Consider the following 27,692-nt stretch of genomic DNA (forward strand, 5'->3'; position numbering starts at 1 on the left):
TTCTCTCAAAAGAGTCGTAGAAGTTCACGTAGATTTGCATATGCAAACTTCTATGAACCCGGGTATAAAATGAGCATGTTCTTCAATGAATGATCAATCACCCTACAATAAATAAATACTACGAACTTTACACCAAGGAAGAATTGTTTTATCGTGATCTAATATTTGAAAGAACTAAGGTGGCCCTGTTTGGTTGAAGGCTAAAAATGAGCTCATCTCATTTTAGTTAACAGTAATTATGTATTAGAGATCTTAATCTTACTGTTAACATGAACTCATAATGTATTAGAGATGAATATCTCTAGTGCATAATTACTGTTAACTAAAATGAAATGAACTCATTTTGAGCAGATTAATAGCAAGTACTAGCTGGACTGACGTCGACGCAGGAAAAGGAATAAGGCCGTTGATGCAGCAACTGCATATGGAAAGAAAGTCCATATAGCCTGTACATACATAGAAGTTAGATCCCCAATTCTCCAACAAAGTTTGAAGAAAATGCAGAATCCTATCAAGAAAGAGGTATGTATTGTACCACCGCTGTTGCCACACTCGCAATGGCCACCAAAGGACGCTCCCTCAACAAAAATCCGATCCCCAACTGATTTCATAACAACAGAGAAAATGGCGTTAGCAATGAAGTAATCAAGGAAGATCCGCATGTAGCAACATGGAAGATAAATACAATTTCATGGTATGCACGAATTAATGCATGAGTATCCTCATGATACATTTAGAAAAATTATACCTGGTGATCTCACGCATGATAGAACTATACCTAGTGATTTGGATAGATCATTTTACATTCCCCACCATGCATTGGCAATAACCCAGAACTGGAACCAACTGGTAGATCCATCCTAAATATCTTACCCGTGACTTCTGCCTAGTGAGTGTACTGTTAAACCCCCCAACTATTTATGGCCTAAATGGTATCATCGTCAGGTGGGGAAAAGGCCTAGAATTCAAAACTTCAGATTCTGAGGAAGATGAGGCAAAAGAAAAGGAAGAAACAAAGGAGGAGAACAACATGTAAGTGAAGTTGGAGCAGTTCTGTCTGCGCTCATCGGCATGAATAAAAGGGACATACTAGCATATACAACTCCAAAGCTCCTCTTCTGCCACCACAACATGGAGTTGCGACAGGGGCAGCTATAGGCACTGACAGACAGACAATGAGAATGAGTTAAGCGCAGCCCTTGGACATGATGGCCATCTGTAGAGGTGTGTTCGTTAATGATGGCGAGGACCCACTTTACAATTGGGTTAAATTGATAAAGTTGGATGAGGCAAATCGACGCCCTGATCCGGGATAGCCACAACTATTGCCGAGATGAGCATTGACATTGACAAAATTATGGCTGAAGAAGTGGGGTCTCATGATGACTCGTTTGATGCATTGATGAGGAGCAGGATCCCCGTGGGCCTGACATATGGAGATGAGGCCTCAGGATTGGGTTGTGTCATATGGAATGAGCTTAAGTGATTAAAGAGTGATGATTAGACTTTATCCCTCTAGAAGTGGAGATTATGAAGGTGCTGTCACCGATGACAAGGATGATGATAGAGTGACGAGGGTGACAATAACAACAACTATCTTTGTAAGGCGAGTCATAGTAAAAGGCCGCTTAACCTATTCACTGTTGAGAGACAATTTGGCCAGGCCACCTTATACCCAGACCATGATGCGCATCACACAATAGCATGTCCTCAAGTGGCACATCGAACCAGCATTTTTTGCCTTGCAAGAAACAGTGGGCACACATGAGGAGGCTATTGCACAAAGCATTGTCCATAAATTTTAGTGATGAGTAGGGGAGCTCCACTTACATGCTGCATCATGGACACGGCTCCACTTTGTATGGTTGCGGGATGAGTGACTTTAGTTATAACACCTTGTTAGTGTTGTGTGCCCTGAAAAGCCAATGTTGATCGTGATGGTTTATCATGGTGACAATAAGTCCTGTATGGACTTTGATTTTGATTTTGATTTTTTTTAAAACATTGGAGAAAATTTTATTCACAGAGGCCGAAGCCAAAAAGTACAAATATACAAGGACCCAATAAGGTATCTACAACTCGAGCCAATTAAAAGGAGAATGGTCAACAGCCTTTGATGCCATTGCCCATTCCATTACATTTGATTTGGCTTTATGGAACACCTCTGAAACTCGCCCCGCCTGATTCCAAAAGCACCAATTGTTTCTTTCCAACCAAATTAACCATATCCCAGAAGCAAGCAAAGCTGCCACACTTTAGACTTTCTTTTTCCAAAAACAACACCGTGACACATTAGTAAGAATCGATCAATGGAGCGCAATGAAACCCATCCTATATCAAACAACTTGAAGAAACTTTCCAATAAAGCTCTTGCAAAAGAGCAATGTATAAACAGATGAAACCATTTCCTCGTCTTAGTAGCACATAACGCAGACGTTTTGAATAATCATCTTCCTCTTGTGAAGATTGTCGACCGTTAGCACTTTGTTATATCCTACTAACCATACGAAAGCCACAACCTTTGGAGAAGCACCATAACGCCATACATATGTGGAATGACTAATCCCCTCCCTATTAATTACGACACTTAATACCTTGAAAATAGATCTTACTGAGAGCTTCCCAGATTTCTTTTTTTGCCAAAACATCGAATCCGACTCATTGAGCACTGGTCGAACCTTGGATAGTAGCTTTAGCAAGTCAATAAACTCTTCTAACTCACATCCATCTAGATTCCTTCTACACAAAGGTATCCAAATAACTTCTTCACCTTGTATGTGAAAGCAACGTGCCACTATGACATTCACCTCTACTGCTATCCTTGCTAACCTAGGGAATACCTCACTCAACTTTTGATCCCTCACCCATGTCTTCCCAAAACTGTATCTTCCCCCATTACCTAACAAGAGTACCCCTTCCCACACATTTTTTTTGATGCCACCAACTTCCAAAGAAAGTATGATCCATACAATGATGACGATTGAGTCCACCATCCCCCTCTCCCACCCCATAATTCCTACCCACCAATTCCCTCCAAAGACTACTCTCTTCAACCCCAAACTTCCAAACCCACTTTCCCAACAAAACTAAATCCATAACCTCCACACTCCCCAATGTGTATCTTCCTCCATTACCTAACAAGAAGAGTACCCCTTCCCACACCTTTTTTTAATGGATGCCATCGACTTCAAATAGGATCTATCCTCGTCCTCCTCCTCCTCCTCCTCCTCTTCTTCTTCTTCTTCTTCTATGATTTGAGTCCTGTGTGTGTAATCACGTCTTTTTTAACATCTCCTGGAGTTTCATTGAGAAATTCCATAAAATTTCTAATTTTCTGTCATACGACAATACATTTCCTGATACATTTGACATCTCCCTTATGATACCAATATGTTTCCTCATCCCAAGGGTGCCCAACATGCATCAATACAGATAATGCAAACACAGCCATGACAAGGCTACGATGGTGAAGATCTATATGTGTACGAATGATAGTGTATAAGCCAAAGAAAAATGGAGAACTACTTGAGATGGTTTATCCATGAGCTAAAAGAGCCAGAGATGGTCATAGTAAGGCAGGGAGTTGTGATTGATGTTGAAGGGCTTGATAGATAAGGGAACACTTAAAAAGACTTGGCACAAGATTTTAAGAAGGGACATGAGGACCTGTACACTTAATGAGGATGGGGTCTTATGAATTGTTATTGTAATAAGGTTCATAAACAAATCCCAAACAGCTGATGTACAAGCAACACTTTGACAGTAAAAAAATAAATCAAAGTGAAGCATGAAATAAAATGTCAAAAGATTGTCTCTTCCAGGCACTGAACATGACTAACTTGAATTGGGAGAGTAAACAGGCCGCCACAACAAACACCAGCAAAAAAACAATCGGAGGATATCCCCTGCATTTTAGCACACCCATCTTAATCAAGATATTGATAAGATGTAAATAGTCAATAAGCATTTGACTTTCTAGAGATTATAACTGTAAACTAGTGCTAAATATTTAAGCTCTTCGCCTCAATGAAACATGCAGGAGTTCAAGAAACAAAGATCTGATAATAAAAGAAAATGTGCATTAAAAAGTGTTTGAACCCATAGTGGGCATTTGTCACACTGGATTTTTATGATCAATTAGATGCAGCCCATTGGTATTTAGAAGTTGAAGCTAATTAGTAAATAATAATTTATACGTTCCCCTATTCTGATAACTTCTGGATCTCTTTTTGGGTAAGTGGTAATAACCAAGTGACATAAAATTGGTTCTCTTCGAAAGCTTATGTAACTTTCAAACTAACCAAGATTGCACGAATCTAACATGAACTGAGTGAGTTATGACTGATCTAGTGAAGTGTTGCATGGCTGTGACAGTAAATAGGGGCATTTTAGTTATTTATTTTGAAAGATAATACTTTGAGTTTTATTGATATTTTATTGAAATCGAAGTTAGGATTAGATTGGGGCCTCTTTTGCCTAGGCAAAACTAATTTACGAACAATTGAATGAAATTTTGAAGTTTTAGGGCCTACTTGATAAGTGGTAATTCATGGGAAAACAAAGGAATATGTAATCATTATTTCCCAAGGTACTATTGAGGAATGGATTCCAGAGGATTCAATTTTAAGTGGGATGTTTGATTTGCAAGTGGAAATCTCCACTTCTTCTCACTAGGTCACCTTGTGTTTTATGATTGTAACAGTACAAAAAGATAACTTTTTTTTTTCCTTTTTCTTTTTCTTTTAAACCATCACTATGAGGGGATTTTTATACTTTTCTTTGATTTTTTTCTTCTTCACATTTTTAGTTTGTGGGAGTGATTCTAAGGTAATTTCAACCACCCTTATGCATTCTTTGGAGATTAAAACACATAATCAAAGCATTTTGAACAAATTGAAGCTCAGGTGATCACATTTCGGAAAAATAAAAAAGGTACAAATCCTTTTTTTTTTTTTTGTTGGAATAATTAAATTCAAGATTACAACACCAAAGCAGGGATGATTTGTAAGCTTGATATCGAGAAGGCCTATGATCATGTGGACTGGGGATTCCCGAACTATATGTTGGGTAGTCTTTGATGTGGTTGGAAATGGAGACTGTGGATATAGGAATGTCTGGGCTCTGCCTCCTTTTTTTGTTCCGGTTAATGGATCTCTCAAAGGTTTTTTCAAGGCTTCCAAAGGATTATGGCAGGGTGATCTCTTATCTCCTTTTTTGTTCGTGGTGGTTGCCGAAGCTTTTGGTAAGATGTGGTTCAAACATTAAGAACTGAGCTTAATTTGGGGGTTCAAATTGGAGGACTCAAGCCAATGTGTTACTCATCTTCAGTTTTCGGATGATACCATCTTTCTTTTTCTTTTTTTCTTATTTTTTTTTTTCTTATTATTTTTTTTTTTGTGAAGCAGAAGATGTTATGATTGACAATTTGCAAAAAAATCATCTCATATTTTGAAGTAGTGTCGGGTGTAAAGGTGAATGATTTGAAATGCAAAATGCTTAGTTGCATATGTTGGGGGAGAAGGTAGGCCAATTTGTAGACTTGTTTAGGTGTGGGGTGGGATCTTTTCCGTCTTCGTACCTCAAGCTACCCTTGTGCATATGAAAGCCGGTTAGGCATTTACCTTGTGATTGAAAGGATTGAATGGAAGCTTTCTTCTAGGAAGAGTCGGCATTTATCCTTAAGAGGTCATTTAACCATGATTAAAGCATCCTTCTCCAATATGCATATTTATTATGTCTTTTGTTCAAATGCCCCAAATTGGTGCCAGACAAGCTCAAAAAGTTGAAGCCTGATTTTCCGTGGAGTGATGCTTTTGCCTCTTATATATATATATATATATATATATATATATATATATATATATATATATAGAGAGAGAGAGAGAGAGAGAGAGAGAGAGAGAGAGAGAGGAATGCTCACCTTCGAACCAGTTCTCACGAGAACTTTTTCAGAACTCATCTCTCGTGATGTGAGTGCAAAATCTGAACCGTCCATGTGATGCAACACCCCATGAAACCCCCAGGGCCCAACTTTCACCCTTATGCAAAAATGAGAGAGATCCAGATCTCAGTGGACCACACCATAGGAAACAGTGGAGGTAGTGAAGTCCACCCTTGCACCTTTCCAGGTACGTCCAAAGGAGCCCAGTGTTGGGATGGGCCTCACTCGGGGGACCCACCATGTTGTGTATGTTTCATCCATGTCGTCCAACCATTTTGCCAACTCATTTTAGACTACAGGCCTAAATTTGAGGGAGATTCAGTTCCCAGGTGGGCCACATCATAGGAAGTAGTGAGGTTGAACGTCTATTGTCGAAACCTTACTAAGTTTCACCCCGATGTCTACTTGCCATCCAACCGGTGGAACCAGTTTGGATGGAGAAGGAAACACAAATATCACCTCAGTCTAGAGCTTTTGGGGCCTTGGGTTGGCCAGCTTGTGGGGCCCACCTTGATGTATTTGTTAGATCCATGCTGTCCACCCCCTTCTTCAGATCATTTTAAGCCACAACCCAAGAATCAGGAAAATCCGGGTCTTAGTCAAACCACACAGAGGTAAACAGTGGGGGGTAGTGTGCCCACAAATTTGTATGTTTTTTCTCCATGTTGTCTATCCCTTTTGCCGTGGTTTGGGGGCAACACGAGCAATGGGTGGGGCCCACTGCTTTATTCAAACCCAATTCTTAGTCAGAGTGCACCACAAGATACAGTTATGATCGAACGATCGCCGTTGGGCCCATTGTAATATCTATTTTTCCAGCCAACCAGGGGTTGTGGGGCCCATCTTCGGTTCTCACCTTGATGGATGTGTTGTATACCCTGATGTACATCCTGGCAGGGCTGTGGGGTAGTAATTGGGGGACCTATCGTGGTTCACCGCCTTGCTGTATAAGTTTTATCCATGCTGTACATGTGTTTGCTAGACCATTTTAGTATATGGACGGCTATGTGTTGCCAGACCATTTAGTATATGGACGGCTATGTGATGCCTTTAATAATTCTACAAGGCCTGTTGTTGACTGGACAAGATCATCCAACCTTTTCCTTCTCTTTTACTAATAAATCTTTTGCTTGCCCCTTACGCAAAAAACCCTCAAGATTCAAAGCGTTCTACAAACCAATTGTGTTATAAACCAAGAGAGAGAGGAACTAACCAATGCTCCTGCCAAAAAAGATGTTGGATTCCGCACTCCAAAGGAAAAGCGTTCAACTGCAATATTAATCATGTTGCACAAACTTGTTAGCATACGGGTATAAATGAACATTCAAGAAAGAATAATACATACCTATCTGTCTATATATGTCCGCACATGTACATGTGAAGTAATCAACCTTGTTCATCTAATTTCTCAGTCGATCAATTATATGCCAAAAAAAATTATGAAAACATCAAATGCTCCTCTATGGAGTCAATAATATGCAATGCGACATTCAAGCATCATATATTCAAATATGATTTTTTAAACAATGGAGTTGGTGTTAACAATTGCATTTAGTCACCAAGAGCAATGATTTATTTTCAGAGACCTAAACCCTTGTTTAAACCAATGCTTTCCCATCTGATCTAGATCTTGTGAAAGGTAACAAGTTTAAATCATTTTCATTGCATCCTATTTCTACTCTATTATTATACATGGAACATACTCTCTGCAAGAATCTCATGCAGAACTGCTAAAGAAGTCAAATTATTTACTGAATTGTTAGAAGAATATGCATGTTCAGTGCTCCTGCAGTATACTTTGCGTCAAATAAATTGTCACAAGACAGTTTGGTGCTTCTGCAGAATACCATATCATATGCAGTGTTTGTTAGGGCTGTCCATGGGCCGGGGCCAGGGCCAGGCCAAGTAAAATCAAAATTTTTAATAGGCCTGGCCTGAACAGTTCAAAAATCCAGGCCAAAGCCAACCCAGGCCTGCCCCATTGACATACCAAGTGTTTATCTCTATGCCATCTCAGTTATCATGTTCCTCTATGTCACTCTCTTTTTACACGTTACCCTTCTATCTCTATTTGTTATCTCATCTAACTTGTTATAAATAAAAGCAAGAGAGAGGATTGTAGAAAATATTCGTATTCTCTCCATTTCCTCTCTTCTTTCTCTGAATCTACATGAATAATCAAAGATAACCAAATCCAACCCAAATTCAAAAATAAATTTATTTTGAAAGCCAAATTCAAGAATAAACAAACTTGTAGAAACCTTAAATATAGCCTATGAAAGGAACATAACTGGAAACTCTGCACTCAGAATCTTCAGAATCCAAGATTCCGAAGTTGCGAGAATTGGCTAAATCTACAAAATTCCAAAATTAACACTACTTAAATTTTAAGATGAGTAGTTCCACATTGTGTTGTGGCCCAAAATGGCCTATTTTATGGTACCAAATAAGCACAATCAACAATGTTTCTTTGCTCACGTCAGTGAGCATGATATTAGATTGAAATGAGTACTTGTCGAACCAAAATGCATTTCAAGGCGGAGGAGCAAAGTTCCACCTCACAGAATTTGAGGAGCAAAACTGTGTCAATATCCCTTGTCTGGTGAAAACCTTGGCACCTATGATGCAGACAGACACTACAAGTGGCATAAACATGCATCAATCCAAACCATCTAAATCTTTAGCTCTACTACAGATGGAGCACTCCTAGATCAGACTGATTACACAATCTTAACCTCTATGAATGAAACCCTTTTAAATTTTAATCATCAGTTATGTGGGAGCGATATGATATTTAGGACAATCTGCATGGTTTATTTTCAGAATATGACCAGTCCACAAGAAGCCCCACATATTGAATAACTCATAGTGGATTATGACAATTGACAACCAGATTTGTTGGCAGAGTTGTTCAATATGAGTGTATGTGCATACATATGGATCATCAGGTTCTTCCCAACACATCAAATAACTCAGCTATAATGTCACCAACTGGATGAGTAATCATCTGGTTCAAGCTTATTTTCTACATGAACATAAAAATTAATATGTTCCCCAGCTTGCAGAACTCACCAAAGCCAATGAGATTGCCATACTTCTGCACAGCTCGAGTAATGTTCAATGCCTTCTCTTTGCCAATCCCTAGCTGCAATTATCATCACGATGAAAAAAAAAAAAAAAAGATTAGGGGAAGATGGTTAATTGCAAGAACAATGTGAGTTGGCTTGACAATGACATGTAGATCTCCTTTGAAGTTCGAATTTCTACCTATGCAAGCAGAGATGCAAGCAAAGACATAAAATGTGTTATTTACGATGCACAATAACTAAATGGAAGGCCACAAACCTTGGACAAAACATTATCAGATGCCTTAGTTTGCCTAACGAGCTTCCCAAGGTAAAATGGTACCATATCACTGATACAAACCCCCCTGAAGATTTATGCTACAACGTAAGATTGACATTATCAAGGTGGTCATTAATATACGGCCTATAGTTTCTGCAGGAAAGAAAAAAAGAAGTGGATATTTCATGCCAACTGATGAATCTGAATCCGAAAACATCGCCATAGCTAAGAATGGCTAGACCTACCTTCCTAATTATTATTATTATTTTTTAAAAAAAAACCAGATTATAAAAGACAGCATAACAAAACGAAAACAAAAATGGAAACAAAACATACCAGTATACCCACAGCACTGTAGAGATAATGTATGGAGCATTATTTGAGAAGGATTCCATGAACGATTTCCATGTCCCATCCAGAGACAGTGTTCGAGCTAAAGATATGCCAACCTACATCATTTTCTGGAAGATGGTTTACACAGTTGTAAATCTATCACGATCTGAATCAAAATGGTAGGTACCCAACCAACGATATATTCAAAGCTATGAGTCTCTGTGCATGCTCCTAGTCAATGCAAAATTGTAAGTAGGTAGGTCTGCAAACCAGTATGAGTTCAGTAAAACAGAAGTACCAGTAGAAAGGACAGACCCAAATATTTAGTGCCTCTTCGCTAATGAAAAGTCCACATCCAGCAGCCATAAGCAACCAAAAGTAGATCCATCTGTCGTAATTCATAGGCATCCATCTCAGAAATTTTTTTTGAAAGCAATTAAGATACCAACTAAATCATCCTGACTTGCGTGAAAAACCAAAAATGCTCACATAAAACCAGTACAAGATATAAAGGTCTGGCGAACATAAGGATGAAGTTCATGATATTTGCTTGATCTTAAATATGGTCCTTTCATATTCACGGTGACGCAAATCAAGCAGTGGATGGTTGGAAAAAGAAGAAGAAGAAGAGGTGTTTCTAGAGATATTTCTGGTAGGGACCATGGGTGTGGGTAAAAGGGGCTTGTTTATTTTATAATGCAGTATACAAAAATGGTTACGGCTATTGTGTGACGGTAACAGCATGCCCATGCAGGAAGGGATCATAACAGCCCATGTCAAAATTTCAGACCATAATGGGCCCGTAATGGCTCATTATGACAATGAGTAATGACCTAGGGCCGTTATGTGTATAAAGTCACCTTTCAGTTTTTTTTTTTTTTCATTTCCCCCCTTTTTTTGACATTTTTTCTTCTTAAGATTATTTTTAACCCATTTCAACTAGATTTGTGCAATTTTGAAGTTTAAAACAAATGGTTTAAATCCATTTTTGAAGAATTGAAGATTCAGGGCTGATTTTGGGGGAAATCGAAAAAAAAGGTAAAACTTTTTTTTTTTTTTTGGTTGCAAGTGTATTGATTCAACATTATATTAGCAAATCGACCAAATCTTGTTAGATGCATGCTTGATTTGGCCATGTTTATATAATTTTTCGAATTTTTTTTTCTAATTTTTATATAATTTTCAGCAATTTTCAAAAAAGCTTTTTATTTTTTGTAAAATATTTGGAGTTCAGATTCTTCAAATACATGTATGGAGTTTAGATCTACACATGCATGCACTAAGTCAATATTTTCATCTCTATTTCTATTTTTTAGTTTTTTTGGTACATTCAGATAATTTTTTGGGATAAATGGTTACAACTTTTTTCCCCTCAAATTTCTTAAGGGGAATGATGTCAAATGCACAAGGATATGCATTTGGGATGAATCCCACAAATCGCATGAATTTCAGCTGTTTTGGGGCCATTCCGGCGGTACCCAAATCAGCCTGACACTGTCGTCGAATTTTAATTTTAATTTTTTCTCAAATTTCTTGAAGGAAATGGAATCAAATGGCTAGGGATATGCATTAATAGGATGAATCCTACTGATTACATGAATTTCAGCCTGTTTTGGAGGCATTCAAGTGGTCCTATATCGACACAACACTATTCATCCAAATTTAATTTTTATTTTTCCTCAAATTTCTTGACAGAAATAGTGGTAAATGGTTAGGATATGCATTACTGGGATAAATTGCATGAATTTCAGCCCATTTTGGGGGCATTTGACATAGCAGGTGTCCAGTGTAGTGATGATCGTGATCAGTCATCCTTGGTTTTTATTGACATGGTTTTTCCTTTTGATTATTATGGATATGCAACAACTTTTCTATAGCCAGATGACGACCGAGGTTGAGCAGCCATAGGCATCATGATTTTGTTTCTGGTGGTGACATGGTAGTAATGTTTTTATATTTAGTTTGACATCACTTTATCTCTTATTAGTCATGTCATAGTTCATACATTAACATTTTATGGTTGTCTATGGTAATGAGGTGGGGACACCCTGTGTCTTCCAAAAAAAAAAAATGATTTATAAACATAAATATATAATAGTCTCATATTAAATTCATGCTCATATAATCTTATATATATATTGAATCATTAATATTGGATATTTAAAATATTAAATAGGAGAGTTTTGAAGTCAATCTAAGCCTTTATGCTTAATAATATCATCAAGCGGCGCAAGACAACATTCTTACCAAAGAATGGCCTGTTACACCATTATAAACATGGTTTAAAACCAAAAAAGAATACATATTTGGAATCCCATCTTTAAAAAAAATAAATAAATAAAATCTAGTATTTTTCTTTAGAAAAAAAGCACCATTATTGTCCTTAACAAAAACAGTCCAACTGCTAGTCGTTACCATTTTCGAATACCCACAGTATATGATTTGGGAGATGTAGTGGCCTATATTTTCTTTCATTTATTTGTTTCATCTTTATCTTCTTCTAATAAAATTGAAGTCATCCATCAAAAACGAAAAAAGAAAAGAAAAAGAATTAAAGGGTTGGCTATCGCAGAAAGATTCATAGTCATGTTCAACATTATAAACGAAACAACCCAAACTAATAACTAGAAGCACCATGCTAAACGGCAATGATATATATATGAGTTTGTGCACGTCTATATACATTCATGTGTCTGTAAAGGGAAAGAATCTAAAATAACTAGTTGTAGCAGGCTTATGATACAAGTGCAACTAGCTGCTTGTGACACATGATTACATGTTATTACACACTTAGAACTCAAAACATCGCAAGAGAAATATGCATAATACTTTTTGTTTAGGAGATAGCTACAAGTTGTCAGCTATAAATGATGCATTTATATGCAAAATGAGCTCATGTCATCAAATGTTTTATTTCATGATATATTATTTTCATTTTCAGATGTTTTCAGGCAGGAATAGATTCTAACTAGTGTAGTAAGAGATACTGAGGAAGCTTGCAAACACTTCAGGTTGTGCTTTGAACTACACACCCACATCATACCTTGAGCTCCCCCATTTGGCAATGGTACACCAAATAAAAGAGAGACGGTACTAAATCCCAAACATTATGGAAGGAACTCATCATCACTAGGAGACGACACATTATCCATATCTTTTTTTCTTTTTCTTTTTTTTTTTTTTAAATAAAAAATCAAACAACACATCATCCTTATCAAGGATACCATAGCATATCTCTGAGTTTATATTGAGTCCTGTCTTTGAGATGTGTTAGATGAAATCAGACATAGGTTGATACATATCCAAAAGGGCTTCCCAACAGCAAGGAAGGGGAGTGCATGACCTCCACTTGTTAAACAAAAAGTTGTTCTAAATAGATACGCAGTGATTATATAAAGATAGAAAGAGGGTTTCGTTAAATGTTTCTGGGAAATGGCGATTGCAAATATGATTTTCAGAATAAGATTGGTTTTAAGTGTGAAGTTGTGTGATAAATAGCACAAAGTGTTAGGTAGACACGTGTCAGGAGCTTAGGAGGCCATTGGAAAGGTAAGAGAAGTCTGCTAAAGGGATTGCATATTAGGGATTGGGATCAAATTCTTGTATGATGTGTGGAGTGGAGATTCTCGTTGTCAATTGTTTGTTCCTTGGTTGGGCCCATTAGCGATGGACAAGAGGGCGTGGTAGAAACCGTAGAATGAATGGAGGCGAAGATTAAATGTGGCCCATTTTGAGAAGGAAGCTTTGTAATTTAGTATTGTTGAGGGTCAAATATTGCATATTAGACCCCAATTATTACCTGATTTTACGTACATGATAATGCTTAACGTCTTATTTTAATCGTGTTTGTGATGCAGGGTGTATTTAGGAACTTGGACTAGAAAAGGGTACTAAAAGCATGAAATTAACACTCCGAAGTCACAAAGGCAAGGGACGAACCCCAGGGGACCGAGATCGAAGAATTTACACACCAAAGATCTGAGAAAATCACGCCACTCACGTTAAACGGGCCTAAAAGTTAGCCAAAATGCAAGATCACAAGGTTCTCACCATCCGTTCAGCTTGAAACTTCGTATATGGTCTGAGGACCATAAATTAACCGTACACATTAAATTTCAACCATTGGATCCTTATGGAAGTAGCCCAACGAATAGATTAGCCCCTTAAACCCTGATTTGGGGCCCGCATGATATCTGGATATACTTCAAGTTCGGCTTCAACCCCTTAAATGAGGTGGCCACCCGGAAGAACGGTGCAAATTCTTGAAACATCAAGGTGGGACCCACTTCACATGATGTGAGAGTGCACAGCACACGTGCACATGAGGTGCACTGGACTGACGAAGACAGTCAGCGGTTGTTGACCCATCTGAATTTGGAAATCCAGATTTCCATAACAAAGAGATGCGGTCAATTTCTGGTGGGCCACCATCATCACACCTGTTGATGATCCGCACCGTTCAGTGAAATCAGGAGGTCAAATTGACCGTCCCTTAATCCATTCCTTGCTTTTCTCAGATGCCGCATGAACATGAAGGTGTAGACGCAGGATTGGATGGCGCCAAGCAAAATGATGTGAGTCTCGACGAAGCTGATCCAAAACCGATCATGTTTGACCGGTTTTTCATGAGGAATCTAATGGATGGTCTAGATTTCGCAGATAGCTTCACACATGGGTCTCACCAACGTCACAACACAAGGGAGAGTGTGCACGCCCTGTTTTCGCGTCCGGTCTTTGCCTGTTTTTGCAGACATTGCGTGATCTTGGCATTATTGGATGGCCGAGCTAGACCGTCCATCATGTAGGCCACCCCGTAAGGTCCGGGGGGACGTTATTTCTTTGGAAAGAAAGGAAGGAAAGTGGGGAAGTTTTTCCCATTTTCTTAGCTGCAACAACATGGACTGGCTGCGTAAAGAGAACCTGCGCAAATCGCCTGTCTTTGTGTAAAAACTTCAATGACTTCAGCACATTCCACTGCCCCTCCTTGCTCTATAAAAGGAAAAGAAAGAGAGAAGGGGGATCCAAATCTTGGACATGAAGCACAAGAGAGAGAGGGAGATTGGAGTTTTTCTTCTAGTTTTTTCCTGTTTTAGTTTTTTTATTTTTATTTTTATTTTTATTTTTATTTTTAAGAATTAGTTAATCATGCCTGTGGTTACCTAACCTCTTAGCTAGGGCTAAGAGGTGAAGCTTGCGGAGTAATGGGACTGATTCTACGGCTTTGATTATTATTTTGAATTGATTTTAATTATAGTTTGATTAAGGAATGCCTTTAGTTTTTAATGGTTTGTTGTGACTAATATTACAATGGATCTGTGATGGCTTTGAGTATTTCCTTTTCATTATTGTGATTATGCAGTTAGGAAGCCATGTTGTTCACCATTGCCCCTTAGACATGGTTGGATGATGGAATCCTTCCTAACATTCATACATCTCTCAGATTGGTTGTGGATTGGTTTAATTCTGTTGTTTACTTTGTTTCACGGGCATGGTTTTGTGATGGAATCCATTCTAATTTACATCCTTCTTATCTCTTGAAAACTAGATAAAAAGAAGTTCAGATTTGATTTTCATGTTATATCTTCCAACTGGATGAAGATGAGACTCGAAGTCCAGTTGAGTTCATGAATCAAGCGTAGATCTCCCTGATTTATACAAGTGGATCCTCTAAATCCCTAGTTTCCCACCTTTGAATTCTACAAATTTTAGTTTACTATTTCACCATTATTCCCTCATATTCATTCAATTTAGATTTCATCTTATTCTAGTTCTAGTTCTGGCTACTTTCAGATTACGTATAAGTTTTAATCCCTGTGGATTTGACCTCGGTCTTACCGAGTTTATTACTACATCACAACCTATACTTGGGGTGTGAACAAGTTTTTGGCACCGTTGCCGGGAATTGACGGTTACGTTTTTCTAAAATTAATTGGTTTTAGAATTAAGTTAAGATTAGGATTTTGCTAACTTTAGGTTAAAGTTTTTCTGTTTTATTTTTAGAAACTAACCTAACTTTCTTATTTTGTAGGATTCTGAGATAGATCTTCTAAATTAGTAATCTCTTTCTAATTTCTCTACTTTTTCTATTTTTAGAATTAGGGTTTTATTTTTATAAAATTTCTAATTCTAGGATTTCTTTTATTTTTTATTTTTTATTTTTTTTTAGCAACTAACTTTCCATTTTTTATTTTTAGAAACTTTCTGACTTTAGGATTTCTATTCTTAGAAACTAATTTCTTTTGTTTTCTTTTGCAGGATTCTAACATAGGAACTTCCAACCTGGCAACTTCTTTCTAATTCTTTCTCTTTCTATTTCTAGATCTCTTATTGCTGTAGGATTTTTTCTTTTATTCTTAGGATTAGATTCAGAGTTAGGGTTTTACCATGTATATGCAAGAGTGAGAACGTCAATATGCAGAGAAGAATAAGATATATTGGGATGATGATTATGATAAAAATCAACATGTCTCAAAACTTTTCTGAAATCATCATCGAGAACCGACCGGAATATAATGCTTCACCAGTTAAAAAGTCCTTACGCGATCATATGTAAGAGAACAATTACACCCCATGGATTAACAAAACAGTACGTGAGTGTTGGGGTTATCATAATTATGGGAGTGAGGACTATTATCACCCATCAGATAAGAAGAAAACAATGCGTGATTATATTATGAGTGATAATAAGTATTACCAACCATCAGATTCTCCCACCTATGATCCGTATGACTATAACCAATGGAAACAGCAATGTTGGGAAGATGAACCAGCAATGTATCTTAGTGATAATTCTCTTGGGTCCTCTACCTTTGAAACCCAATCAGAAACAATCCAAGAGGATTCACTTCAGAAACTCATGAAAGCACAAGAGCAATTCAATCAACTTGTCATACAATCATGTGAATTGTTCAAATCCTCAATTCCAATAATTCAGTCCCACCTTATGGAAAAGGAAGAGGCTAGGTTACCCCAGCCTCATCCCAATCTAGAAACACAATGCGAGGAAAGTGATCCTAACTCGCTTGTGGAAGAAACTAAAATTACGAATGAGGAGTTGGAGTCCATTAATAAGCATATGGTTCAATTTCCCGATAAGTCGATCTCGATGACTGTATAAAGCAATGATCAAGAGACGCGGGTGTCTTTCAAATACAATGATATTGACACACTTCACTCACATGACACACCTGATTTTAATGATGAGGAAGAGGTTAGTTTATTCGAACCTCAACCCAATCTAAAAATAGAATGAGAGGAATGTGATCCCATCCCAACTGCATACTGCACTGAATTGGATGATGATGAGTATTGAGATTCAGTCTCAAATTTGGCCCATATCAATGATCAAGACGTTCAGGAAGTTGTCAACCATAGTGATCTACTCCACTCACCTAACATGTCTAATTTAAAAGTGGATGAACTCCTTACAACCGACTTTTTTAACTCTTGTGAGACATGTTTAGACCACTCCCCTGAATTAAATGATGATTTGGGAGATGGACGAGTTGCTCGATACGACTCTGGGAATTGAAACCATTCCGTTAAGGCCACCATCTGAGTTTTCAACCTTTCATAATACAATGCCTCTACTGGATGGTACCAATGACCAGAGTGTTCTCATCAATGCTCCCCCTAATGATCTTCAATCTGTCTGTGCAGGGCAAGAGTAAGAGAGCATGCGTCCATCTGCTTCCAGAGACAATGGAATCAAATCATCACAAACTTCGATGCAGAAAACGAGTCACTCTCAGCTGAATTTCCCAACTCTTTAAATGAATGCTTGGCACACTTTGTGGATTCCGACAACCCCATGATACAAGAAATAGTGGATGCCTCACAAGACAGTACCTCGGTAGATGTCATGGATCGAGAAAACCCTTACTCTGAAGTCCCTTCTTCCACAGATCTTGATCGTTTACCATTAAGGGAAGAGGAGCTGAAAATTGAACCGAAGTCTGACACTTCGGAATGTGTTGAGGCTACATCATTCACTGAAAATTATTCTGAATCTTATCTACTTGTAGTCTCTGATTCATCATGGGGTACTAACTTTGAAACTTTTTCTGTCACAGGTGATTCATATATACTTTGGATACCTTAGGCGAATCAACGACAAATTTTTGATGAGGTACATAAGTTTCTCTGGCAAGTCATGCTCCAAGGCATCCAAGCCTTTTGCAAAAATGGCTTTTGGTAGATCTTGTTAAGAAACCTACTAAGAAATTTATCAAGATATTGGCCGGAAGAGGAACCTTGCGACATGACTGAGTAGCTTTTCCTCTGCTTCCGTGGGCTAGGGTAGTTTGCTTTATGCCGTTTTAGGATAGTCGGCTTTATGCCGTTAGGTTAGTTTGCTTTCTAAGTTGTTTTAGGATACGTTGCTTCCGTTGGTTTCACTCTTGTGCTGACCCGCTTTCATGCTGAGATCTCTTTGAAAGAAGCCGTTTAACCTCCTCGTTAGGTACTATCTTCCCATCACTTCTCTTTCAATTTTATTATCTAATGTGCATTGCATGTTCATATATTTTACGTTGAGGACAATGTAGATTTTAGGTTGGGGGTGGGAGATTAGGTTACCTAATCAGTGCTTTCTTCGTCTTGAGCAAAAATTGTGGAAAATTTTAAAAAAATTTCTTGACTTTCTTGTAAATTCGAAGTAATTTTGAAGGATAGTTGTGATTTGAGAAGTATAAGATACGGAATGTTGGTGATTTATGACTCTTGGATTCAGCCATCTGTTAGATTTCACAGTTACGTTCGATTTATTAATCCATGATTAGAAGTTGTAAACATTGATCGAATCATGATTTCATGATTTCACATGTCACATCTCGCTTACACATTGAGGTTTCAGTACGATATTAAAGGACTCACTTGGTAATCACTAAGCATGAAAGGAACCAGCCTGATAAATTTTACCATCATGCTTATAAAGAAGAATTGAAAGGGCTGGGCGAATGGTCTTCACCATAGGTTTGCTCTCTATAGGTGACGGTTCGATTCCCCAAGGTTGACATTCGGGAAGGGTTAGGCGAATGGTCTTCACCATAGGTTTGCTCCCTATAGGTGAGGATTTGATTCCCCACCTTGGCATTACTTTTAATGGAAAAATCAAAAGCTGGAAGAATGAAAAGATGATCTGTGAGGCAAGTTCTGGTTTAGGTTTTGGTTGTCATGAATTTTCTTATTGGTTATCAATGATATCATGAAATATAGAAGTGAATCTTAATGTTGATAAGCCGAAATTACACTATACACCCATGAAACTCAATGTTTAGAATTCTTCTAATTGATGGATTAATACTTTGAACTTGATTATGAAGTTTACCGTGCGCTTGATTCCAAGAGAAAGTACTACCTAACATTCATGAATCTTAAAATTCTCGTATCTGGATTGTTTTTCAAAAATCACCCGAGTTTATAGAAATTGTCTTGTAATTCTTAACTTATTTTTCACATACTTTGCTCGAGACTAGCAAAATGCTAGTTGGGGGTTGTGTTAAGGGTCAAATATTGCATATTAGACCCCAATTATTACTTGATTTTACGTACATGATAATGCTTAACGTCCTATTTTAATCGTGTTTGTGATACAGGGTGTATTTAAGAACTTAAAGGGTACTAAAAGCATGGAATTAACGCTCCGAAGTCACTTAGATAAGGGACGGACCCCAGGGGACCGAGATCAAAGAATTTAGGCGCCAAAGATCCGAGAAAATCACGCCACTTACGTTAAACAGGCCTAAAAGTCAGCCAGAATGCAAGATCACAGGGTTCTCACCATCCGTTCGGCTCGAAACTTTGTATATGGCCTGAGGACCATAAATTAACTGTACACATCAAATTTCAGCCATTTGATCCTTGTGGAAGTAGCCCAATGGATAGATCAGCCCCTTAAACCCTGATTTGGGGCCCGCCTGATATCTGGATATACTTCAAGTTCGGCTTCAACCCCTTAAATGAGGTGGCCACCCGGAAGAATGGTGCAAATTCTTGAAACATCAAGGTGGGACCCACTTCACATGATGTGAGAGTGCACAACACACGTGCACATGAGGTGCACTGGATTGACGAAGACAGTCAGTGGTCGCTGACCCGTCTGAATTTGGAAATCCAGATTTCCGCAACGGAGAGATGCAGTCAATTTCTGGTGGGCCACCATCATCACACCTGTTGATGATCCACACCGTTCAGTGAAATCAGGAGGTCAAACCGACCGTACCTTGATCCGCTCCTTGCTTTTCTCAGATGCTGCATGAACATGAAGGTGTAGACGTAGGATTGGATGGTGCCAAGCAAAATGACGTGAGTCTCGACGAAGCTGATCCAAAACCGATCATGTCTGACCAGTTTTTCATGAGTAATCTAATGACGGTCTGGATTTAGCAGATAGCTTCACACATGGGTCTCACCAACGTCACAACGCAAGGGAGAGTGCGCGCGCCCTGTTTTTGCATCCGGTCTCTTTCTGTTTTTGCAGACGTTGCGTGATCTTGGCATTGATCGGATGGCCGATCTAGACCGTCCATCATGTAGGCCACCTCGTAACGTCCTAGGGGACGTTATTTCTTTGGAAAGAAAGGAAGGAAAGTGGGGAAGTTTTTCCCTTTTTCTTAGCTGCACCAACAGGGACCGGCTGCGTAAAGAGAACCTACGCAAACCGCCTGTCTTTCTGTAAAAACTCCACCAACTTCAGCACATTCCACTGCCCCTCCTTGCTCTATAAAAGGAAAAGAAAGAGAGAGAGAAGGGGAATCCATATCTTAGACGTGAAGCACAAGAGAGAGAGGGAGATTAGAGTTTTTCTTCTAGTTTTTTTATTGTTCTAGGTTTATTTATTTATTTATTTTTATTTTTTATAAAAGAATTAGTTAATCATGCATGTGGTTAGCTAACCTCTTAGCTAGGGCTAAGAGGTGAAGCTTGTGGAGTGATGGGACTGATTCTATGGCTTTGATTATTATTTTGAACTGATTTTAATTATAGTTTGATTAAGGAATGCCTTTAGTTTTTAATGGTTTGTTGTGACTAATATTACAATGGATCTGCAATGGCTTTGAGTATTTCCTTTTCATTATTGTGATTATGCAGTTAGGAAGCCCTGTTGTTTACCATCGCCCCTTGGACATGGTTGGATGATGGAATCCTTCCTAACATTTATACATCTCTCAGATTGGCTGTGGATTGGTTTAATTCTGTTGTTTACTTTGTCTCATGGGCATGCATGGTTTTGTGATGGAATCCATTCTAATTTACATCCTTCTTGTCTCTTGAAAACTAGAACAAAAGAAGTTCAGATTTGATTTTCATGTTATATCTTCCAACTGGATGAAGATGGGACTCGAAGTCTAGTTGAGTTCATGAATCAAGCGTAGATCTCCCTGATCTCTACAAGTGGATCCTCTGAATCCCTAGTTTCCCACCTTTGAATTCTACAAATTTTAGTTTACTATTTCACCATTATTCCCTCATATTCATTCAATTTAGATTTCATCTTATCCTAGTTCTAGTTCTGGTTACTTTTAGATTACGTACAGGTTTCAGTTCCAGTGGATTCGACCTCGGTCTTACCGAGTTTATTACTACATCGCAACCCTATACTTGGGGTGTGAACAAGTATTATGGTGTTTGAGGAATTTATAGGTCCGCTAGGAAAGTCATGTGCAATTTACATGCCCAGGGTTGGGTGGAGGTAGTGAAAAGAGATTGATCTTAGAATGTAAGGGTGTTCACTAAATACACAGGTGTTCATTATGTTATCTTCCACTGTATGTTGATGTACAGTGATAGAGGGATAAGGTCCTTTTGGTGGGTTTACAATGTGATGTAGAGCACAAGCATTCTATTCAATTGTCTTAGGCACCAACCTCACCGAATCGCAATTCCTGATAGATTCATAATTCACAAGTCAAGTAAGAATTGGAAGATCGCCAAATCTGCTTCAAGACCAGTGAGAATGGAACTATCACTCTGCATCATACCAATGATGCCAAGATCGAAATTGATCTTCTATAATGGTTTGTCTTTATGTTTCCGATCTTAGAGGGTGGATATTGTGGTGGCTATGCTCTGTGTCCATATTTTGGGGATGTAGACTGTGAAAGCCGTCTCAAAGGCCTAACAACATCTCACTTCGTGGTTACCCAAAATGAAAAAATGAATAAATTAGAAGACTTCTTTTTGGCCCGTGGGAGAACAAGGTCAATTGCACGATCCTTATAACCAGGTGTTGCTCCCACTTCGAATTGTGCTTCTGACTCATTGCTTGCTTTCCGAGTTGCGGTTCGGAGTTCAGACTCACGCTCCTGCTCCCACTTCCCAGTTGTTTATATTTGCTAACATTCAGAAATAGACACTTCCCTATCCCTCAATGGGACCAGAGTTTTTGGCTAAGGGTTAATGATTTGATGAATACCATGTATTTTTCTATAGTACCAAACCCTCAATGGATAGGAGATGATGAATGAAATTGATTACCATCTAACCTTCCATAAAAATGACTAATTAGAATTAATTAATAGAAGTCATCTTTCTGTTCTTGGCAAAAGTTGCATTTGGATAATGAATTTCGCAGGGTAAGAGCACAGTTGCATATAATGTCTAGAGAGAGAGAGAGGATAATGTCTAGAGAGAGAGAGAGAGGAAGCATACCCTGGAGTATATTCGGGTAATATGACTTTGTATCCAAAAGCTTTCAAAGTGAAACCAACAGAGGGAGCTGAAACTGAAGATGATGAAGCATCGACTATAAATGGAAATCCAGAGGATGATCCCAAAGTAGGCCTCTTCAAAAAAACAGATACTACGGTGATTGTTGCAGCTATGCCAAGGACGATTGCTAATTTTGCCAAGAATGAACTGCCTGGATTACTCGGTTCAACTTTCCAATCTTCAAATATCTCATTATCAACCCCATCTCCTCCATTTGGAGAAGTGTTTCCAGATGATGAAGCCTTAGCACTTTCCACATCCCGGCATTGAAAGCTTATAATCCTGGTCACAACAAGTTAGAAATGTCACATCTCTTTGCTCTAAATTTATATGATAATATTCACAAAGGATGACCTACTCGTTGATAGCATAGGTGTGTGTCAAAAATTGATTGAATGCACCACGACAAAATTACTTTGTCTACTATATCACTTACAACCTATCATAAAATGCCAAATTAAAAAGAGGAGAATAAAAATGAGCATAAAATTAAGTTAAGAATAAATAGATAAGTATCAAAGCATGTCTGTACCATCTGCAATCAAAAGAGGTCCTGATTGCAGGTGATCATAGAGAAATCATGATGGCTGCAAGGCACAGTCTTGCTTGAGGGGGCCCAAGAAGGAATCCCCAGATGGAGCTTATAATCCCCATCTCCAATCTTCAAATACCCTTGGTTGAGCATGCACAATTTTAATGCCCTGGATACCCCTGTCCTATATTGGAAATGCCTTCTATGTGCTTTTAAAATCTTAAAGTTTAGGACCATACTAAAAACTAATTGCATGGGCAAAATTGTCCACGCTCTCCCACCCCCAGTTTTTTCCTTTTCTTTCCATTGTTGAAACCATATATCTTGCTGGTATTGGCTTCCTTTTAGGGGCTGTTTGGAATGAGAGAAAAAACATGGAACGGAAACATGGAATCCTACAGGAAATGGAAAACTTTAAATTCCTTTTTTTTTTTGGGGCTTGGAGTGCAGTTTTCCATGGAAATGTTAAAAGGTCAATAGTCAAATGGTGAGGTGCTTCTAGTAAGCTTCGAAATTTAGATTTAACAAAGTTTCTAAAAGGTGTCACTATCCATGTTTTTCAAGTAAAACCTTGGAAAACAATTTCCATAGCTAATTTTTCTCTAAAACAAGGGAAGGGAATGTTTCCATGGACAATGTTTTCAATTCCTACAGAAATCATGACATAGCAAAGAGAAGAGAAAGGGAAAGAAACGAAAAGAAATGAAGAAAAGGAGTGAAAAAAGAAAAGAAAAGGGAAAGTGTCTCTTGGTACACACATGCTTGCTCCCCTTACTTTTATTAATAAAATTTTTGTAATGACAAAATTCCTCCCCATTGCACAATAAACCCATGTAAACATTGTGGATCATATGTCCCACCCACACTAGGTGTACAGTGTACTATAATAAATACAAAAACTGGGGCCCTCACACACGCACATTGACGAGCAATATAGTTGTATGGTCAATCATACTAGGCCATGTAGCTGTTTGGCCCACAGTACATAAGCAATAACATTTCCTCTCAACCTGGTGAATAGATATAATTGATGCCCAACTTGGAATAAACTTGCTCTGATTGACCATGCTAAGTTCTTTGGGGAATACATTTTCTGCAGGTTAATCTGAGATCTATATGGAGTCAAAATTTCATTGTTAGCGACTTCACACAGATGAAATGCTAGTTGACCTCGATGTGTTTCGTTCTTTCATGAAACACGGGATTGATAGCGGCATGTGAAGCCACCTGATTTTCACAATACAATTGAATTGGTTGTTCCACTATGAATCCTACAAAGTCCTTGACTAGCTCACAATTAGTATGAACCATGGCCTTATATGCAGTAGATCGAGCCACAACACTTCTTTTTACTTTTCCACGTGATTAAATTTCCACCCACACACATACAAATATCAAGTCATAATCATCTAACATAAAACATCCAAGTCATGTTAGTGCCTTCAATACAAAGATGATCATTAGGCATGCGTAAGATTCCTCTCCCTAGGGCCTTTGAGATACCATAAAATACACACAATAGTGTCCAAATGTGGCACCGTTGAAGCATGCATGAACTGAGACACAATGCTAACAACATGAGTTATATCTAAATGTATGATGGTAAAGAAAATAAACTTTAACAACCAATTTGACGAGACCTCCTCGAGTCTTTAACCATTTCTCCTTCATTACTTGCCAACTTACAATTCGCATCAACAGACTTTAAAAGCTGTCTTTGATCTACAGCATATTTCCTTTGGCACAAATTGTTAACTTCCTTGACCTTTCCTTACCCAAGAAATACATGAGACGTCCCAAGTCCTTTGTATATAGGTGTTATAGTAGTCATGTGGGTACTACTAGTTCATAAGAGTGTCTACCTTTCTTGAGAGTAACAAGGTCTAACCCATCAGAAGTGCACAATGGCACAAGATGGGTAACTAGATATGCAGACTTAGATGAAGGCATGATGGGTGGCACTATATCATGGTCCCGATCATCTTTCTTCTCCACCTTGTGTCCACTTGAAATTTAGGCTTAGCTAGAGCCTTGGGATAATTATTAGGTGAAGACAGAGGAGGATCAATAGGAGGCGGCATGGGCAAAAGTGCATAGGAGTCATCAAAGTGACTTTATTTTAAGCTAAGAATAGAAATCAATCTCATGATACTGCCCTCGTTAGGAAATAAAGGGGAGGTCCTAAAAATAGGTCGTTGTGTGTCACCACCTCCCACCTATTGATGGGGACATCAAAGGACCTACCCAGGTGTACAAGAGACAGAAACGACCACCCACATTAGCACAACTTTATTTGTGGATGTGAGATGAGTTCCAGATGGGACCTGCTGGGCCATTTTGAAGACCCCACATGCATTGGATGTGCATCAGGAAGATCCCACTTTAAAATGATGCATGTGAGCTGCTTAGGAGACCATTTTAGTCATAGGATTTTTATTTCGTGTCGATCTGACCATTGGATCTTGTCGATCAGGCAATCGATTCGCCAAATCTTCCAGATCTGGGCCCCTTGGACTCTGATCTTATTTCCTTTATGTTTTTTTGTTATTTTTATGATTTATTTGACGGTTGAGATTGATAATAAGTGTTTTAGTTTTCTTATTTCGGATGATGAACCATTTCACTTAAGTGAGTGGCATGGTTATAATTATTCTGAATTTTTAATTTCGAATTTTTAATTATAAAAGCACAGGGTTTGTAGGTCCAACCCTAGTGGTATTATTGAGAAGAAAGAAAAAAGAGAGAATCTCTCGTGTAAAGGAATTTTCCTCTTTGCACTTTAGGATTTTTGAGAAACACTCACTTCCAATTGAATTATATAAGGGTGGAACCTTGTTTGGTGGTGGAATCCCCAAGGTACATCCTCCATCCTATAACAAATAATATTCAGTTAAAATTGCATCACTCTAGTAGCTCTTTAGTATATTCATGAGGATTAGTAAAGTGCATGCAACTTCGATTAAATGCTGATTTTTCCTTTCAGCCACACTATTTTGTTGAGGTGTGTGAGTTCATTACGTCTATAACTCTTGTCCTCTGGTCATGGTACCTCCTAACCGCCCAACACTCTACCCCATATAGCAAGGCCAGTCAAATAGCTGTCTTATAAAGTTCTCTGTTCAGCTTCATGAGCAAGCATCGATCCACACAACACTCCACAGGCACATCTCCACTTCATCCACCCATCTCAATTTCCACTGGAACCCTCATCAATCTCTTGAACTTCTTGAATTATTAAGCCAAGTAGTGGAAGTCCCACATTATCAATGTCATGAAACAAGTCACTCTGGGGAACCTCCAAGCTATTAATTTTAACTAAAGCCTCCCCTATAAGTCTTCCTACTAAAGTTGCATTCCAAATTGCATCATAGGGCAGGACGCTATAATTCCTCCACTCTATCATAGGTCAAGTGTCAACCATTGAATAAGAAGATCCATATCAAAAGATGATTAAGCATGCATCACAATTCACATGGGAAGAAGTAAATTAAAATCTAGAAAAAAAAATCCCATACTCCTGAAGTATCAAACAAGGAAAGAGGCAGTAATCTAACCCATGCACAGGACACCAATTTGATAATCCCCATATGCTGCACAGTGGATTGGACATGTAGAAACATAATCCATGATCTGGACCATTCATTGGTCGGGTCCTACCACGGCTAGAAAGACTTTACCAAGCAGACCATGTAAACAATCCAATCCACAAACTACAAATGGGTGATGCAAAAGAACATCAACAGCAGTCAGAAATAGAACAATCATGTCTACCAATCAAATGGCAGGATCGTCCAGATAGAGATCCATCTGCCATTGGACACATTCAATTGACAACCGCGGCCAGCGGACCACCTTTCCATGTGTCTGACCAGTGCGCAGCACACCTGAAGATAGACCCAGATTGGGAACTACCCTCGCCGGTCCCTAGCTATGAACGAATAGGGGTTCTAAGGGGTCACTGTGATGTATGCGTTTTATCCACACCGTCCATCCATTTTGCCATATCATTTTAAGGTATGAACCCAAAAATGAGGCAGATCAAAGGCTCAAGTGGATCACACCGCAGGAAGCAGCAGTGATAACGACACCCATCGTTGAAAGCTTCCTAGGGCCCATCGTGATGGTTAACTGCCACCCAACCTGCTCATAAGGTCACATAGACATGGATGAAGGGAAAACACAAATATCAGATTGATCCAAAACTTGTGGCGCCTGGAAAGTTTTCAACAGTAGTGGTCCACTTGAGCCTTGGATCTGCCTCATTTTTGGGCTTGTACCCTAAAATGATACGGCAAAATGGATAGACGGTGTGGATAAAAACCATACATCACGGTGGCCCCTCAAAGCCCCTGTCGGGGTAAGTACCTAATCCACGAAGATGATGAAGCTGGTGCAGGGCGCAGAGATTAGGTTAAAGAATTACCGGAAACTGCTGAGATTGAAGGGGCCAGAAACAACGGATACCCGTCGGCTCTGTTTCGGAAGGCGATGAGAGACATCGAAAGAGACGTGCCGAGGTCCAGATGGCGGCCGCGAGGAGGCGTGCGTTAGAAGGACCGTTATCGCCATGCTAAGGGGAGCTGCAAACAGCTGCTGCTGAGATTCTATAGGCGATAGGAAGATGTTTCAACTGATGTGGGATGCTTCCATGTGAAACATTTACGAGTTGGATCTGAAGCGAAGAAGAGTTGAAGGGGTGTTGGAGTAGAAATAGAATATCATCAGTCCTATTCAAACATATTCCTGCGGAATCTGGGATCTTCGTCTGTGTGGCCAGAAGAAAAAGGAAAACGAGAGCATACAGCCACGTCGTTCCCGCCAGCGGAAGCG

General features: G+C 38.8%; 1 protein-coding gene across 4 annotated transcripts; it reads right to left on the bottom strand.

The window, feature by feature from the left end:
- Positions 1–126: 126 nt before the first annotated feature.
- LOC131246439 (uncharacterized) lies at positions 127–27,692 on the bottom strand. Of its 4 annotated transcripts, none has more exons than XM_058246570.1 (10): positions 27,286–27,692; positions 22,271–22,612; positions 9,935–10,007; positions 9,623–9,735; positions 9,287–9,371; positions 9,014–9,086; positions 7,155–7,210; positions 3,840–3,925; positions 536–601; positions 127–446 (listed from the first exon to the last, which is right to left on the bottom strand). In XM_058246570.1, the coding sequence occupies exons 1-9, from the start codon at positions 27,429–27,431 to the stop codon at positions 580–582; spliced, it is 996 nt and encodes a 331-aa protein (XP_058102553.1). In that variant the 5' UTR covers positions 27,432–27,692; the 3' UTR covers positions 127–446; positions 536–579. The 4 variants fall into 4 exon arrangements, with proteins under 4 accessions (XP_058102553.1, XP_058102550.1, XP_058102552.1 ...); XM_058246567.1 differs by having other exon boundaries at positions 3,840–3,905; positions 27,286–27,690; XM_058246569.1 differs by lacking the exon at positions 3,840–3,925.

This window comes from Magnolia sinica, chromosome 5 (genome assembly GCF_029962835.1).
Source record: "Magnolia sinica isolate HGM2019 chromosome 5, MsV1, whole genome shotgun sequence".
NCBI lineage: Eukaryota > Viridiplantae > Streptophyta > Magnoliopsida > Magnoliales > Magnoliaceae > Magnolia > Magnolia sinica.